This window comes from Watersipora subatra, chromosome 9, assembly GCF_963576615.1.
Source record: "Watersipora subatra chromosome 9, tzWatSuba1.1, whole genome shotgun sequence".
In the NCBI taxonomy this organism is placed as follows: domain Eukaryota; kingdom Metazoa; phylum Bryozoa; class Gymnolaemata; order Cheilostomatida; family Watersiporidae; genus Watersipora; species Watersipora subatra.
In genome coordinates this window covers 13,216,506-13,234,762 of record NC_088716.1, presented here as the reverse complement: position 1 = coordinate 13,234,762, position 18,257 = coordinate 13,216,506, and the positions used below count along the sequence as shown (strand labels likewise).

The following is an 18,257-nucleotide window of genomic DNA, read 5'->3' as shown; positions in this document are numbered from 1 at the left end:
GCGTTTTATCAATAAATTTTTACTTCAAAAAGGCAAATACTCTCATTCAATGTTGTATTGTCAATGAATTGCCATACCTCCACTACTTAAAAACGTTGGATTTTCCACTGTTCGTGATACTAAACATGTTCATTTCCTTCAGCAGCTGAGTTACTAATTTTTTTCCAGCTACGAGTACTGTAACTTGCTACTACAGAACTTGCACGGGTACTCCGAGCGTTGCGCTAGGCGATGGTGAGAAAAAAGAGAGCAGCTAGTATCGACTTACTGTCACCCTGCTTTAGCCATGACCAGCTGTTCGTCATCTGCTCCAAAGTAGGCACAAGCCGAAAACTGTTTGTTCATACACCCGACAGAAAAACAAAAATTTTTGTCTATCCGCAAGTGTTGTGTTGAACTAAGATTGTGTTATTGTTATGTCATGCTTGCATTGAGCTTGCATTGAGTTAACATTATGTTATTGTTATGTCATGCTATGTTCTTCATGTTCTGCTACACCTACATATTATCCACATGCAGCATTTTCTAACATATTTTTCAGTATATATTTCCTTATTGTATCTTATAAAAAGGCTATCATGTTGGCGTTATGTTTTATTATTGTAAGGTGCTAATGCTGTATCTGCCTTGACATCATACTGTTTGTGCTGTTATCCCACGAACAAACGAGCGGAAGCGAAGTATGAGAGTTTTTATGATAAATGCATGTGCACACAACTTACGAAAATTATTCATCAACAATGAGACGATCCCCTGTCTCGAAAATTCATCAACAAATTTAACCATCGTTTTGTAGATTAGTTAAAGTATAATAACAATACAAAACACATATAAGCCTATTTAAATATATTACTAAGTTTTTGTAAATTATCAAAATTCTCTTAAAACTTACCCATCTGATCGGATTATACACAAATAGACAGATTTATTAGGGCAAAGAGCATCACCAAACGCTTGAAAAGCTTGGTTTAATAAAAGTTAAGACCGGAAAATGAATGTTTTGTGTTATAATCATAAATAAAAATAAAATTATATTTGCTATTGATACAAACGTGATATTCGTATTTGTGATTCAGGCTCGCCTTAGAAGGGGTCATAGGTCAAAAGCCCCAATCCAGTTAGAGTCTTTAAAACTCAGCTATATATTAACTGACCAGTTTTTGTCATAAGTAATGAGCAGCGAAGGTTTGCAGGGACCGAACAATAGAAGTGTTGGGTGTTCACCACCCCCTCCCGTATTAAAAATATTACCCCAATTCTTGGCTACATTAAAATAATATTTGTTTAACAACTGCAAGACAAGACTGTTCAAATTTAATTATCAATATCATTGCGGTGTCTAGTTTTATATTCTGTATAGTGTATAATTTTATAGTTTTATGCATATAGTTTTATAGTAAAAAATGTATATATAAATGAATATAAAATATATGTTTTCGTTCACAGGCTAATATCTTGTCTCACAAACTTATCTTATCTCGCAGGCTGATGTCTTGTCTCACAGGCTAATATTTTTGTTCACAGGCTAATATCTTGTCTTACAGGTAATGAAGGCCTGTAAGATACATGGAGGGCTCTATTTAGGGTCAATAGGAGGCACTGCAGCAGTCTTGGCTCAGAACGACATTAAGAAGGTTGAGGTGCTGGGGTATCTAGAACTCGGTAGGTTTTTATACACAAACAGTTTTCTATGTGTTTGTATGTAACACCATCCTTCCTATTGTCTTAGTTCATTGTAGTACAGACTCTTCCCAATTTACAGATGATATGCGTTTCAGACAGTCATTCGTTAAGTGAATTTGTTCGTAAGTTGTCTCGGACTATAACTTGTGTAGTGAGCCTGGGCTAAAGGGTTATCATTATTTTTTGTGAGAGGTTTTTCAAATAGAAAAGCGTAAAAGTTTTGCTCTGATAAAATAATTGTTTAGACACTAATATCGACTAATTCAGCGGTGCAGAAAAGTTCAGGTTAGCAGACACTATGTAAAATCTTGAACAGCTAGAAGATAAAATTGTTCCAAATAAAGCGACAATCAGAATGAAACCTGCCGAGCAAATGATGCAAAGATTTTTGGTTCAATAAGTTTAATTTAGGTTTCTGCGTGTACTATAATTATTGGCTGTTTATGTCACTTATTTTTTAATATATAGCATTTGATAGATTATCTATATGTATATAACTTATAAGCTTGCGGGTCTATAGCATGTTATTTGATTGCATCCTTGTCATTACGTACACTTGGCTACAATGGATCGGTGCTCCTAACTCATTTTTTATTGCAACTAAAAAGCCTGAACGAATGCAAACTGTAGCAAACATATCACTGAGTGTGATGAGCTTTAATGCAACACTGTTTAATATAGCTATGAAGGATTATAAGGTGGCGTCTGTATGATCAACACAATTGGTATCTACCATAGTTTGTAACACAAATGGTTATGTGTAGGATAGCATCTGTTAGTGCTGTAGGACCAATTTTTTAACCCTGTTAATCCCAGATGTGTTTGACCTTGTTAATCCTAGATGTGTTTAACCATGTTAGTCCCAGATGTGTTTAACCATGTTAATCCCAGATGTGTTTAACCTTGTTAATCCCAGATGTGTTTAACCTTGTTAGTCCCCGATGTGTTTGACCTTGTTAGTCCCAGATGCGTTTAACCTTGTTAGTCCCAGATTTGTTTGACCCTGCTAGTCCCAGATGTGTTTGACCTTGTTAATCCCAGATGTGTTTAACTCTGTTAATCTCAGATGTGTTTGACCTTGTTAATCCCAGATGTGTTTAACCATGTTAATCTCAGATGTGTTTGACCTTGTTAATCCCAGATGTGTTTAACTCTGTTAATCTCAGATGTGTTTGACCTTGTTAATCCCAGATGTGTTTAACCATGTTAATCTCAGATGTGTTTGACCATGTTAATCCCAGATGTGTTTGACCTTGTTAATCCCAGATGTGTTTAACTCTTTTAATCTATGAAGTTCATTTAGTATCTGACTCTAAGCACAGGTGTGCCCAGCAGTGAACTTGGATTATGCTAATCCGTGTGCCATGAGCTTTTTGACATGTATTCTCAAATTCTCTATACCGTTTTGTTCGTGGAGAATTTGTGCACATCTTTAGAGCTTCTGGCAAGTCTGTTAATAGCTCATATAAAAATTCAGCTTATTCTTTATATACATTTCTCAAAGTTGGTTCGTCTGTGTAATTTCGTTCATTCGTTTTGTAATTTTTAAATGTGTCGTTTCAATTGTGCCGTCACACTACTATTTCCAGTTTTTCTGAAGGCTTGACTGCTAAATCTGTGAAAACTAAATATTTTTCACATTGATAATTGCATTACCTTGAGTAGGAATAACTTCTACATTCTCTCTGCAGTTAGAGTTGAGGGATAAATGTTGTAAACGTGTAATAAAAATAAATTATTTAAATTAAAATTTAAAATTTAAATATAAATTAAGACATTTTAGTGTCTCATTTGTGGTGTCTTTGCTTATTCAGTTACTCATATTTACTGCTTTTGGTAAGTCTGTTAATGACTTTTCTATAGTGTAACTTGACTTGTCTCATTTGTGGTGTCTTTGCATATTCAGTTACTTATACTTACTGCTTTTGGCAAGTCTGTTAATGACTTATCTGTAGTGTTACTTGACTTGTCTCATTTGTGGTGTCTTTGTATATTCATTTACTCATACTTACTGCTTATGGCATGTCTGTTAATTACTTATCTATAGTGTTACTTGACTTGTCTCATTTGTGGTGTCTTTGTATATTCAGTTACTCATATTTACTGCTTTTGGTAAGTCTGTTAATGACTTATCTATAGTGTTACTTGACTTGTCTCATTTGTGGTGTCTTTGCATATTCAGTTACTCATACTTACTGCTTTTGGCAAGTCTGTTAATGACTTATCTATAGTGTTGCTTGATTTGTCTCATTTGTGGTGTCTTTGCATATTCAGTTACTCATACTTACTGCTTTTGGCAAGTCTGTTAATGACTTATCTATAGTGTTACTTGACTAGTCTGATTTGTGGTGTTTCTGCATATTCAGTTACTCATATTTACTGCTTTCGGCAAGTCTGTTAATGACTTATCTATAGTGTTACTTGACTAGTCTGATTTGTGGTGTTTCTGCATATTCAGTTACTCATATTTACTGCTTTCGGCAAGTCTGTTAATGACTTATCTATAGTGTTACTTGACTTGTCTCATTTGTGGTGTCTTTGTATATTCAGTTACTCATATTTACTGCTTTTGGTAAGTCTGTTAATGACTTATCTATAGTGTTACTGGACTTGTCTCATTTGTGGTGTCTTTGCATATTCAGTTACTCATACTTACTGCTTTTGGCAAGTCTGTTAATGACTTATCTATAGTGTTACTTGACTAGTCTGATTTGTGGTGTTTCTGCATATTCAGTTACTCATATTTACTGCTTTCGGCAAGTCTGTTAATGACTTATCTATAGTGTTACTTGACTTGTCTCATTTGTGGTGTCTTTGTATATTCAGTTATTCATACTTACTGCTTTTGGCAAGTCTGTTTATGACTAGTGCTTGATTTTTTTGAGTAAGTCTGTCAGTGACTCATACATTTCCCAGGAAAGAAAGGTCAGCAAGTGTGGACAGGTGGAGATGATGCGGAGGCCTTGACACGAGGATTGTACAATACGTATACAAGTAGGAATCTGCAATATTCACAGGTAAACTATTAGTTCATGACTTATCGTCATGGAAACATTGGCTTTTAATATAATCCTACCTTAGTTATAGCAATAATGGTTCAACATTAGGTCAGTCGAGTTTTGTTGTAATGATTTCTATATGTACCAGATTAGAATCGTTTTAGGACGATTCAAAATGCGATGATTTGAATCAAAACGCAATTTAGAACAAATTGTGTTAGAACAAATTTATAAATTTGAGGTTTTTGCTGATGATTAGATTATGATGTAATGTTATTGCTTTAGCTTTTTGCAATATACACTGCGCTTTCTACACTTTTTATGTCTCAATTCAAAAACCAAATTTGCAAATGTTCATAATTGGCTCCGTAATTTTGTTCTTGCAAATATTTTTCAAACAACAAGGATAAACCAGCGAATATTGTCAAACACTAAATTCTTTTGGCCAAAAACCTTTATTACACAAGCGACTATGTCGTATTTTCACAACTACTTCTATTGAGAGTCTTTAACATCTAATCCCGGCTCATGAAAAGAGAGTTGATGGAATATGTCGGAAAAAAGTGACACGTAGGTTTTTAGTGTAGAACACCTGCCAGGGAGTGACAAGACTATATTTAGATTTATATCATTGGTAGGCTTTGGGAAAGATCACATCTGAGGGTGTATTTCTTGAAAAGCTTGAAACAAACATTTAAAATATATGCCTGATGTTACCTCACAGTCCCTCAGCTCTGATGTTGTGAAGGTAATGATGTCCTATATCTATTTACTTCTATTTGTCATTAAACATATTGAGAGTCTGCAGTTATTAAAATATCATTGGGTAATGGGTGGTTTAAAGTAACTTCCTGTTGATCAATGAAAATGGAATTCATAAAACTGTGTTAAACAGAAGACCAAATTTAGTTAATATCAACAGATTTGGCTCAGCAGCTTTCCACAGCACTGACGCTTGCTCAACATTTGTTATCTCCTCCTGCATGACCATGCTAATTGTAAAGTTCTGCACACTTGAGTACTTCTATGAACACAATAATAAGATTTAAAATCAGATTTGATAATTGTGTTTGTTTTTGAAAAATTGTCCCAGAATATGACATTTGAGTAGAAGATCATATTTCATTGAATAATCATTGATTGATCAGAGTAATCTGCAGCTAAAATAATCATTCTAGCTGCAGATTACTCTTTGCGATTTGAGCATCTCTGCATGCGGTGTATCTATCTATATATAGATATCAATCATGTGTCTGGTTATAGCAATAAAGTTTTAGGACCAAAAAATCCACTTTTCACTGGATGTGAACTCTGAACCTAATGGTTTGCAGACGGACAGTCTATCCACTTAGCCACACGGGCTTCATGGGTAGTTTATTGTTCTTACGCGTCTGTTTTATCGTCATTGTAATGCTGTCACTTTTAGCACTGATATCTTATAACTTACCGTAAAAAAATTTGTTAAACTTTTTAACCTTAGCTCGAAGGAGTACATATCATTGTCTAATAATCATGACGAGCCTGTTGGTCACCTGTGATAATCGAAAAGTGCTGCAAAAGTTATTGGCGAACTATTCGGTCACATGATCAGATTACGACTTGACGATTAGATAATGCCGAAACAAAACTTTAAAGTAGCGAGCATCTATATTTGATACGGGTCTTCAGTAAAACCCGAAGTGTTTGTCATAAACTAGTGCTACGATAAGTTTTATATTGAGCTTTTTATTGGCCTTTCAATTCACGTGAGAACATCACTTGACAAGACGATAACCAAACTGTAATGAATATGTCAGAGAAATAAAGAGATTCCAATCTACGGCAGCTTTTCGTTTTTGAGCTTTTAAAGCACATAAATTACATAATTGTTTTATTATATAGTTCAATACATCAGAATCTTGGGTTTCGAATGAGCCTATATTCAATACACAAAGAACAATAGAACTATGAAAAATAGGGAGTCAAAAGTACGTCCTGCGAAAAAAACACTTGGTTCAGGTTCTCAAAATGTGATGTCACAATTATGATTTAGCCTTAGGTAGTCGATCCCTTTCGCTGCTATTGAGGCTGCGTTTTTCTGTGACAATCGGTGTTGTTAAACCCAGAGAGCGCTATTAATAAACTAGGATTCTAAATAATCAACAATGTCCGGGGCTCGACCAATACAAACACTTGTTCTGTGTTATTTAATTATGTGTCAATAAATATGCTGTCGTTGATAAAGGTAATGAAATCACATAGATTAAATTGTGACCTGCAGTTGCGTGGCGCTAGGATGATATGTCAATCGCACTTTCGCTAGATCACGCAATGCTTGAAATTAATTAGTCTCAGTCGTAACCCTCAACATCACAATAAAATGAGAGGGCTAGTGCATAATATCATCGGGAAAACATAGTATGGTGCTTGGAATCTGAGTTATTTATCATAGAAATAATCTGTACATAAAAAATAATGACACTGATTCTTTTGTCATCTTCATTGGTTCTCTGGAGTTGTCCTATCTTCACCTGACATTAGCGTCATTATCGTAGTTGATAAATATAAGCGGTAAGCAATAAAATAGGCGGTAAGAGCACTCAACACCGCATAAAAAAATTGTGACGTCACAATTTCCGAGCCTATGCCGGTAAACATTTCTGCGGTAGAGCTCTGGGGAAATGCTATAAACACCAACCAATGTCTGTCTCACCATGGCAAACAATAGCTCATTCGAAAGCCAAGACTCTGATGTATTGAAATATACAATGAAAAAATTATGTAATTGATGTGCTTTAAGAGCTTGTAATCACATTTCCACATATTTGGCACCTACAATACAACAGAGTAAGACATGGTGAATCTTTTGATACCAAATAACTGTAATGTGAATTTGGTTGCAAATTAACATTTAAGTTAGTCAAATTTGCAAAGTTTTTCATTGGTAAATTAGTGAACCTAGCCAATGGCAACTACATAACCTGCCACTGTTTATAAGCAGATTTTATTACTCGTGCAACGCTGGACATTCATCCAGGATATGTATACAACCGTGTCATACACTCAATGCAACAACTACAGATCATCTCTGATTAGAATATTTTTTGTCTGCAGATCAACCTAAACAAGCCCATGTCTGAGATACTCTCCGATCTGAGCAAACATCCTGTCAAGACCAGGTTGAGTTTAACAGGAACTTTAGTGGTAGCCCGAGATATTGTTCATGCCAAGCTTAAGGAGAGGTTAGACAATGGAGAGGGCATGCCTGATTATATGCTGAAGTACCCAGTCTATTATGCAGGACCTGCTAAGACACCAGAGGTAGTTAATCTAGCCTAGTTTACAGGAAACATATAAATACAACTGTAGACTGGGTTGGTAAAGATATTAGAAGTTTGGTTAGACTGAAATCACTCCGTGGAAACTCTTCTGGTAGTCTATTAAGTTATGTATGAATAATTTGTCTTTGTTTTTCTGTCTGTTTGTCCTCTGTAGAAATTTGCATTTGGTTTACTTTGATACTCCTCCAGGTTTTAGACAAAAAAAGTTGTTTTAAAGAAAATAACGCTGAACTCGATTTCGCAAAAAAAGTTTGGCTTAGTTGAGTTTCAGCTGACCCATGACCCTCAGCTTATTGGATTGACACTTCAATCCAAATTGGATCTAATCAGCCACCTGCCAAAACCACAGAATAATTGCACCAAGATAAATATAATAGATAGATTTCCCTTAGATAAATTACCTATTTGAGATTCTCCAATATATTTTTCTTTTTTGAATTTTATAAGTTGTATAAGGAGAAGATCTGAATTTGCCATTTTCATTTATAGTTTTTCATTGAATAAGACAACATTGCTTAATAATATATCCAGAGATTAGTGTTATATTATTTGAAAGTGATAATTATTATAGAATATGATGAGATTGATTAATAAGGTTGAAAAGTAACCACATGTGAATTTTCTTTCATAGAAGTAATCCTGGCAACATGATGTATTTTTGCTAGTTGTATCAAAAAAGCCTTTTCACCATAAAGTTCCCCGGGTAAGCTTATGGTCACAGAGTATATAATATGCTGTAAACATTTAGCCTTAGGGAACTTTTTAAAGCTATATATAAACTATATAAAGCTGAATATTATTTACCATATATTATTGCTTGATGCAAATTTTACAGCTAATAATATGTCTTAGTTTGTTGTTTTAAACTGTTGACATATTATATGTACCGTGTAACCTTGTTACATGTACTACAATCTCATTTGTAGTTAGAGTTGTTCACTCATGTTTCTAGAGTAAGACAATTACAAATGTGTGTGTAGGTTTCATTGTTTTTGAACTGATTAAAGCTGAAATCATTGCCACTATGGAAACTATTAGTGTTGGGCTGGTATATAATTTAGTGCCGGATAGGATATTCTTGCACTTTTTTATCGATTTTCCTGGTGTCGGTATCCTTTGCCAACTAAAAAAGTTCGGTATTGTGGGTATTGTAGTTTGGTATATGGTTGTGTTGTGCTTTTAGAATGTCTGAGAAAAAAAGTTGTGATTGCCAATATGCGCTGAGAGACTCTTTTTGATTAGCATGTTCGTCAAAGAGGTGTTTTTGCAGTTAACCATAACATCAACTGACGCGCGATTGTAATCTCATTCGGTTACATGGCGATTGTGTGCGAGACGTCAAATGAGCTCTTTCATAAGCAGCTCATTTGTCGCATCACGTCGCTGGTAATGCTGTAGCCTGTCAAAAACAAAAATCTATCCGGATAACCATTTACCGATAGGCTCTTACAGATAAATACCGATCATATCAAAACGGCCATGGATATCTAGCTGTCACCAAAAATGATTGGTTTTCCCGGATACCGGGAATCCTTTGGTGTCATTAAGAGCAAATAACTCCTTACTGGCCCAACACTATACACTATGAGGCTATTTTGTATTGCTGCTGACCTTTGCAGGATTATGCCTGTGGCTCATTCGAGCCAACAACAGCTGGGCGAATGGACTCATGCGTTGAAGAATTTCAGGCTGCCGGCTGCGGCACATTCATGCTTGCCAAAGGAACTAAAATGAAGGCTGTATGACAGTTCCTGACAAGTGCTTGTGAATATATGAGTACAAGAGTTACAAGAAGCTAGTATATGTCTGATAATAAGATGTATGTAAGACAACACTCATCAGTAGGCCATGAATATGACAACTACTAACATAGGATTATTTATATGACAAATGATGACAATAGGATGACAACTCATGAATGTCTCACATTCTAATATCTTGTCTCACAGGCTAATATCTTGTCTCACAGGCTAATATCTTGTCTCACAGGCTAATATCTTGTCTCACAGGCTAATATCTTGTGTCACAGGCTAATTTCTTGTTTTACAGGCTACTATCTTGTCTCACAGGCTTATATCTTGTCTCACAGGCAAATATCTTATCTCGAAGGTTAATACCTGGTCTCACAGGCTAATGCCTTGTCTCACAGTTTATTGTCTTGTCTAACAGGCTAATCTCTTGTCTCACACGCTAATATCTTGGTTCACAAGCCAGTATTTTGGTTCACAGAATAATATTCTGTCTCACAGGCTAGTGACTTGTCTTACAGGCTAATATCTAGTCTCACAGGTTAGTATTTTGTCTCACAGGCTAATATTTTGTCTCACAGGCTAATATGTTGTCTCACAGGCTTATATCTTGTCTCACAGGCTCATATCTTATCTCACAGGTTAATATCTTGTCTCACAGCCTAATGCCTTGTCTCACAGTTTAATGTCTTGTCTCACAGGCTACTGTCTTTGTTCACATGCTAATATCTTGTCTCACATGTTAATATCTTATATCACACGCTAATATCTTGTCTCCCAGGCTAATATTTTGTATGATAGGCTTGTATCTTGTTTCACAGGTAAAGTAGGCCTGTAAGACACATGGATGATTCTATTTATGGTCAATAGGAGGCACTGCAGCAGTCTTGGCTCAGAACAGCATTAAGAAGGTAGAGGTGCTGGAGTATCCAGAGCTCGGTAGGTTTTTATACACAAACAGTTATCCATGTGTTTGTATGTAGCACCATCTTTCCTCTTGTCTTAGTTGATTGTAGTACAGAGGGTTCCCAATTTACAGATGAGGTGCGTTTCAGACGGTAATTTGGTAAACGAATTTGTTCATAAGTTGTCTTGCACTATAACTTGTGCAGTGAGCCTGGGCTAAATGATTATCATTATTTTTGCGAAAGGTTTTTCAAATAGAAGATTGTAAAAGTTTTGCTCCGCAAAAACAATTATTTAGACCCTAATACCGACTTGTTCGGCAGTGCAGAAAAGGAATTGAAGTCAACAGACACTTTGAAAGGTTTTGAACAGCGAGAAAATAAAATCGTTCCAAAGAAAGCAATCAGAATGCAACCTGCCGAGCAAATGATGCAAAGATTTTTGTTCAAAAAGTATAATTTGAGTTTTTGCATGTATTATATTTATGGGTTGTTTATGTCACTTGTTTTTGAATATCTATTTGTAGCATTCGTTAAATATTAAAAAACTTATAAGCTTGCAGGTTTATAGCATATTATTTGATAGCATAATTGCTGTTATATAGACTCAGCTTACTATAGATCCTCTCTTATAACTCCTCTTCTATTGCACATAAAAAGTCAGTTGGGATGCAAACTGTAGTAAACATATCACTTAGTGTGATGAGCTTCCATGTAACACTGTTAAATATAGTTATAAAGGGTTATAGGCTAGTGTCTGTATGAACAACACCATTCGTATCTACCGTAGTGCGTAATATAAATGTTTGTATGTAGGTTAGCATCTGTAGGTCTTGACTGGACAGCTTTCTTTAACCTTGTTATTCCCTGTTGTGTTCAACTCTGTTTGTCCCAGATGTGTTTAACCCTGTTAACCCATTTGGTTCATTTAGTATATGACTCTAAGTGCAGGTGTACTCAGCAGTGGACTTGGATTATGCTAATCCTGGTGTCAAGTTTTTTGACATGTAAAGACAGGTTATTATCTCACAGTGTATAAGCAGAAAACAAGATGAGCTTAGAAACATTTTATCAATTGACATGTATACATGCTGTCAATCCATCAGAAGATGTCATGTTATAGAGCAGCCAAAACAACAGCATTATGAAAGTACTTCAGTATTTCAGTCAGCATGAGGGCAGCTTATGTAACTTTATACAGTCTCATCACATTTGGTGATTCATAAAATATATTGACCTACACTATTATTATATGTAATGGAATTGTTCATGCAGATGGAGCTCAATTATACATGAATAAAAATTTCCAATTCATAATTAAATTTTAGTCGTAAAAGTTTATAAAGACCTTTTTTGTTTACCAACCTGTTCATTATGGCTTCTTATTTTGGAATAAGTGTCCAACTCTGTTATGTAAAAAGTAGGCATATTTTCATCTCTTATTATTTTCATCCGGTGCCAACGTCATAATATTAATAATTATATTATTAATACTTTTTCAACTTTTGATAATTTAAACTTTTAAATTTGTTATTATGTTATTTATACCAATAAAAGGGAATTGTTTTAATTCTTTTATTTAAATGGAGAACATGAGAAATCATTTTAAAGTATGTTGGTTTACTATAGGTACAGGACTGCTAAAAACATGTTGATATCCTTGTTTAATGGGAGTTGTCTTATCTCGATTGTTCCAAAATCCATGTATAGTTTATATCAAGTCAACTCATTTAATGGAATGATAGCTGTTTAAACTGGTTAAAGTTGGTACTTTTTGCTATGAATGCAGGTGTATGTAAATACTTTGGAAGTTATCATATTTAATTTAAAGTACCTGGATGTGTGCGACTGTTTCTGTATCTTCATACATCTTAAAGTTGACCAGCTGCTCAAGCAGGAAGTATTACTTTATAACCTTCTTTGAAAACTGGATTATTTTCTCAATTAATAGTTTTTCTTTATCATTCTCTTGACTTGTCTTTAGACAGACAGAAAGACAGACACACATTGTTCTTATTATAGTAAGGATTGTGGCAGCAAACAATACTAGTATTTTGTAATTGGCTTTCAAGGAAGAAACTAAATACAAATCATCAACCTCTGTCATCAAGTCCTGCCTTGGTGTAATTAAATAATTTTGCAGAGCATTTTTTCTGAATGTTTTGCCAAAAAATGCTAGATTTTCATTATTTTCAAAAATGATGCACAAAGTTGAACATTTGTAGGACCTCCTCAGCCTGATCATTTTACTTTAGAGTTATCTCATCCTACACTGAAGGAATGCAATCCTCAGTTTTTACAATATTAATGAGTGAAGAACAGCAGAGTGAAAGAGTAGAATCCATCAAGTGGAGACAATAAGACTTGATACGAACAGGTTTGATTATGAGATTATATCTACTGATGAGTGAATACTTATTAGCTAATCAAATTCATTACTTTATTACCCGTGCGCAAGTTTGATGAGAATTTAATAGCAAATAATATGTAAACTTTGTTTGACTAACATCAGTTTCCAATTTCTATCATGTACCTCAACTGGTATTCAAGTAGCACAAATTAACAAAAAGAGTTTTACATTCCTAATATGTAAAGAAGAACCAGCAAATCATATAAGTACTAAGTATAAATATTCAGGAGTTGTCTGTTCAACATCTGTTGTGTTGCCAGACAACACAATGGTTGGATCCAAAGATTTTTTTAAAATTAGCTGTTTGTTGGTAATAGTTTCTCTTATTTTTAATTGTGTACGTTTACTGAGGATGTATTGAGCAGAATATTTAGCAGAAAGCAAGCAAAACATTTCATGTGGTTTTGTAACCAGAAAAACCCAGAGACTCAGCAATGAAGTGATGATTCTTCCTTCCAATTTGGAAATGAGTTGCCACAGCAATAGGATGCTGCAATTGAGTTTCAATCAATTTTTAGTTTGGTATAGCGATATTTAATTAGTACACCTGGTGTCACTAAGCAGTATATTGGATGTCACCATTATAGGCCGACTGTCACTAGTATATACCGGGTGTCAATATTACATGCTGGGTGTCATGTACGCGCCCCTGGAGAAAGGATTCTCAGTTATTAATTGACCAGCTTTTGTAATTTTTAATCTGTATTTGAATAGATCATCTTCAATGTGAATTTGCACTGTTTCCACTGGTAACAAATATCTCTGTAAAGTTTCAAAAGCTCCTCATTTTCATGACTTACAGTCACCTAATGAGACATAAACATTTCAGAAACCTTTTTATATTGTGTTATGATTTGTCTTCTCTTGCTACAATATCTCATGGTTACCAATAAGAGCTGTTTATTCTGCAAATATTATATAATGTAATAATGAGTATTCTAGTTATGTAAGTAACAGCTTGTGAGTAAATGGAGCTACTGCTGTGTTGGTATTTACAGGTTATGTCTCTGAAATACATGATGCTCATGGTTCCTTCTTTGTAAGAGCCCTTGTGGAAGCTTTCTACAAACACAGTTGTCATAGGGATGTGAAGAGGCTGTTTGAGGAGCAGGTACGACCTAATAATAGCTATAATAGTGTCAATAACTTTCGTTTTTCATTTTTCACCTCTTACTAAACATTATCTTAGTGAATACTAGCGGAATGCTTGGTGTTGCACAGGTATTAGAAATCAGATTATAAACAATGGGAGGTAATGTAGTTGCCTGCTACTTGCCATTAGTGTGGCATATTGCCAATGGCTAATTTGAGTAAGCTCACTAATAAGGGCTAACTACTTGCACTCACAGGAGAGCAAGAATAAAATTATGTTATGCCGTAACGAAGAGCGGTTCAGATTTGTTAAGTAGGTTTTATTATTTGATAAACCGTAAGAAAACTCTGTTAATTTTATGACTCAGGAAGTAAAATTGAGTAGTGACATTTACCCGGTACACTGAAGTATCCTTCACCTTGTAGATAGCAAAGAAGGTAAGAGCGAAAAGCATAGAGATTAACATCAGATATCCAAGAGTGAGCAGACAGCAGCCCACCCTGATGTCTTTACCAACTGATGGTAAAAAGCTCTACCTATTTCGTGGCTACACTTCTCCACTAATTGAAAAAACAATAGAACAATGTTCTGTTCGGCTATCCTATCACAAGCTCTTGCACAGGAGTTATTGTGTATAGAAGACAACTTTCAATTTATTTATATCCATGCGTTCTCATTTGTTCATAACGATATTGTGAATGGTCTATTTAAATATTATAACCAGATGACTGGTATCAACCGTTCAATAAAGTTTTATTTGATTCTGCATCACTATAGGAATTTGCCAATATAGTATGTTATTTTTGTCTCCTATGTTATATAGATAGTTTCAGTTAAAAGTTCAACAAAATAATAAAATTTAATAACTTTATGCCAATCACACAAGATCACTACTACACAAATTTATGATAAAAATTGGCTCATAATATACCATTCGTATTACTTGAGTAGTCAAGATTTTATTAAGCAACTGTTGAATACATAGCAGAATACTTAGGTTTGTACCAGTCAAACTTTTGTTTTGAGAAATGATGAAATTTTGGAGAAACTTCAGAAATTTGAGAGATGCTAAAAATAGTATTTAGAACTCAGGTAATTAACCATTTACATGGCTTCTCATTTAGACCTGGTATACTTGTATATCATGTTTTATTAGGACTATGACTGAAATAATCACAAATTGAGGATGTAAGTATTGAGAAGTTGTCACACCTGTCATGTTATTAAAAGAAACTCACTAGATCATTTTTAGTGATTCCGTGGGATGCTTTTTATTCACAATAACCCAAAATCCTAAAGATTTTTAAAATTTTGTATAAACCCGGTGTTGTAAATAAAACCAAGCTAGACTAAGGACGATAAAGTTAATATTTTTATTCGGTTTTTTTCTGGCGGGCGCAGAGGTTAGTTTAGAATGAGCTTAGAACTGCATTTCTGAATTAAGGTATGGACTACTCATGCAGTGCTGAAATTTTTATGTAGTGTATCTGATTTTTGCTTGTCATACAATTTACCGCTTTTAGAAAATATTCCAGGCTCATAGAACGTTGTACTAATGCAATGATGTTTGGTATCTAGCCAGACCTGCCAACCCAAGAGTGGGGCAATGCGTGAGATTTGGTTTTGGGGCAATTGATGTATCAATGATAGTATATATAAAGTTGTGAAAATTGGGGCAAAAATCTCACGCATTTCTCGCGCATTTTTATTTTTTCTTTGGGGTGATTGCGTGAGTCTCACGCTCAGTGCGTGAGAGTTGGCAGGTATGTATCTAGCCTATTTTTATAAGGTTTTTGACTATAGATAATAAAACAATGTGTGTACTCATTTGCTTATGAGTGATGCTCGAGTTTTTGATGTATGTGTCTTCTACCAAGCCTAACGTGTGAGAATTGTTCAGGGAATCGAGCCTGTCGGTTAGCAATTGGATCGTTCGATATGGTTACAAAAGGCTGACCTAACTTATCTCCAACTGGTCATGGATCTCTAAATAAATATACATTGAAAAGTTGAAAAATTGTTTTACAAGTTGGTTATTATTGCTTGCAATTAACTCATGAAAATCTTTTAGGTGGCACTGCAAAAAGTTCGAGCTTTCAATTTTTATTTTATTATTTTTAATGTGAATGCATATTTCTTATTTTATTCCAATGATTATTTATAAGTCTTTAAAACATGCACGATTTATTTCAATTCTCACCTAAAAATTAACAATTCAATTTTCAATTCTTTTGCATCATATGTCCTGTAGGAATTGATTCGATTATCAATTAAGTGCAAAAACATCACAATTCAATTCTTTAACATCATCACTTATATGGGATTATAGTACGAACCTCGACGGGTTTGAAGCTCGACGAGTTTGTATATCGACAACAGTTGGTCCCAATCTCGAGACGAGTTGGTCACAAACACCATACAATATTAACCATACTGATTAATACAATAGGTTCAATAATAAATAAGTTTAATTATTTTGTAGTCATGCATTCTTTTTTTTAATACCACAAAATTGTTTTTCAAGTTTTTCACAATTTCTGCGTCCAATGGGCCTCCAATTGTAAGCTTTTTATTTATGCTTGCCTTCTTTTTTCCTGACATCAAAACGAAGTATGTTGGAATTTGTGTTGTTGCAGTTCTCTGTGAAACATACATGTACATGCATCGAAAACAATTGGACAAAGGGTTTCCTAGCTGATTTTTCCTAACCTGCCTTTGTCGATATTCAGACCAACCTTTTTCGTGATTGGGACTTGTCTAGGTTCGGACTTGTTGATGTTGAGACTGTTTCCCCTTCAATGCCTCAATTCAATTCTCCCAAATAAACAAAATCAAAGTTCTATCAATTGTTACAAAAATTCACTTGCAATATATCACAATAACATTAAACCACAATTACTAATTTAGCTACATGATTTAACTCAGGCTGTTGACTGCTTGTATAGCAAATATCAACTATTTCATCAGGGATTTCATTGCATTTTTTGAGCGGAATTAAATCATGCTTGCCATTTTGTGCTGGCATACACTTGGTATTTTTGTGGCTAAAGCAGAGTTCGGCTAGCACAATAGTTCTGCACAAGAGTCAATACATGTGTAAAAAGGAATGTTTAATGTTTTTGTAGTTTAGTGAAACTGCAAAAGAAAATTGCTATTTTTCTGCAGTTTGACTAAAACGCAGACACACATTATTTATTATAAAAATGTAGTAGCCACATTATCATTGGTCCATTGTTAAAGGTTGACTTGCACCAAAATTTTCTTCTGGCTGTTCAATACTTTCCACGGTGTCTTCTGACCCCAACTCATTTTCTGTCAGCTGAACTAATCGATACTGCGGTCAAACAATTTTTTTAGCTGAGCTAAACTTTAACACGTAGTCATTAATAATACAAATTTTTGCATAAATAAAATGAAACTTCTGACCACATGACCAGCTTGTTCATGTATGCAAAGCACAAATTTTATCCTTCAAATATTAATACAAATTCTGTCATACAAATCAAAGCTTAGTTGCTATAATACAAATTTACAAAAAAATCTTTGGATTTAAAAAATATCGATGGAATACTGAATCTAGACGGGTTTAGACATGGGATTAGTACGATGGGACAAGTCCCTTACTACGATGTAACCGGTTTCTAAAGAAAAGGATTAAACAGTTTCTGTGGTAAATGTTATATATCTATATTTAATAATCACTAGCAGTAGTACTATCTATATATATTTCTCGAAGTATGCCTGTCTTCTTCTGTATGTATATATGTGGATACGTTGGTACTCATTCCGGCTATAGATCTTGAAATCTTGGAGTAGAGATAAAAAAGCCATTCGCTCGATAGACGCGCTATCCACTGGACCACAGAAATCGAATTGCTACCTTGCCAATATAAATCAGTATATGAGAGCAAATACCCAACAGATTTGTGTACAACGCGGGTTATAGCATAACGTCACGAGAAGCTGTTCGCTTACATTATTAAACGTACTGGCTGATAGCGCGAAACTCTCACTACTTCTCATTGTTTATAAGACAAAACACTTTTCTCTTGATATGTAGTTTGAAAGTTAGAATGGCAAATGTTGTTATATGTTAAAT

The 18,257-nt window shown here is 34.6% G+C and overlaps 1 protein-coding gene across 1 annotated transcript in view; it reads left to right on the top strand.

Annotated features, from left to right (window-relative positions):
* The window catches only part of LOC137404684 (fumarate hydratase class I, aerobic-like), a 102,623-nt gene that overhangs the window by 9,151 nt on the left and 75,215 nt on the right, over positions 1-18,257 (top strand). Inside the window, exons 9-10 of the mRNA XM_068090918.1 lie at positions 7,776-7,982; positions 9,622-9,741. Of these exons, the coding sequence (XP_067947019.1) occupies positions 7,776-7,982; positions 9,622-9,741 (327 nt within the window). The remainder of the gene's footprint in view (positions 1-7,775; positions 7,983-9,621; positions 9,742-18,257) is intronic.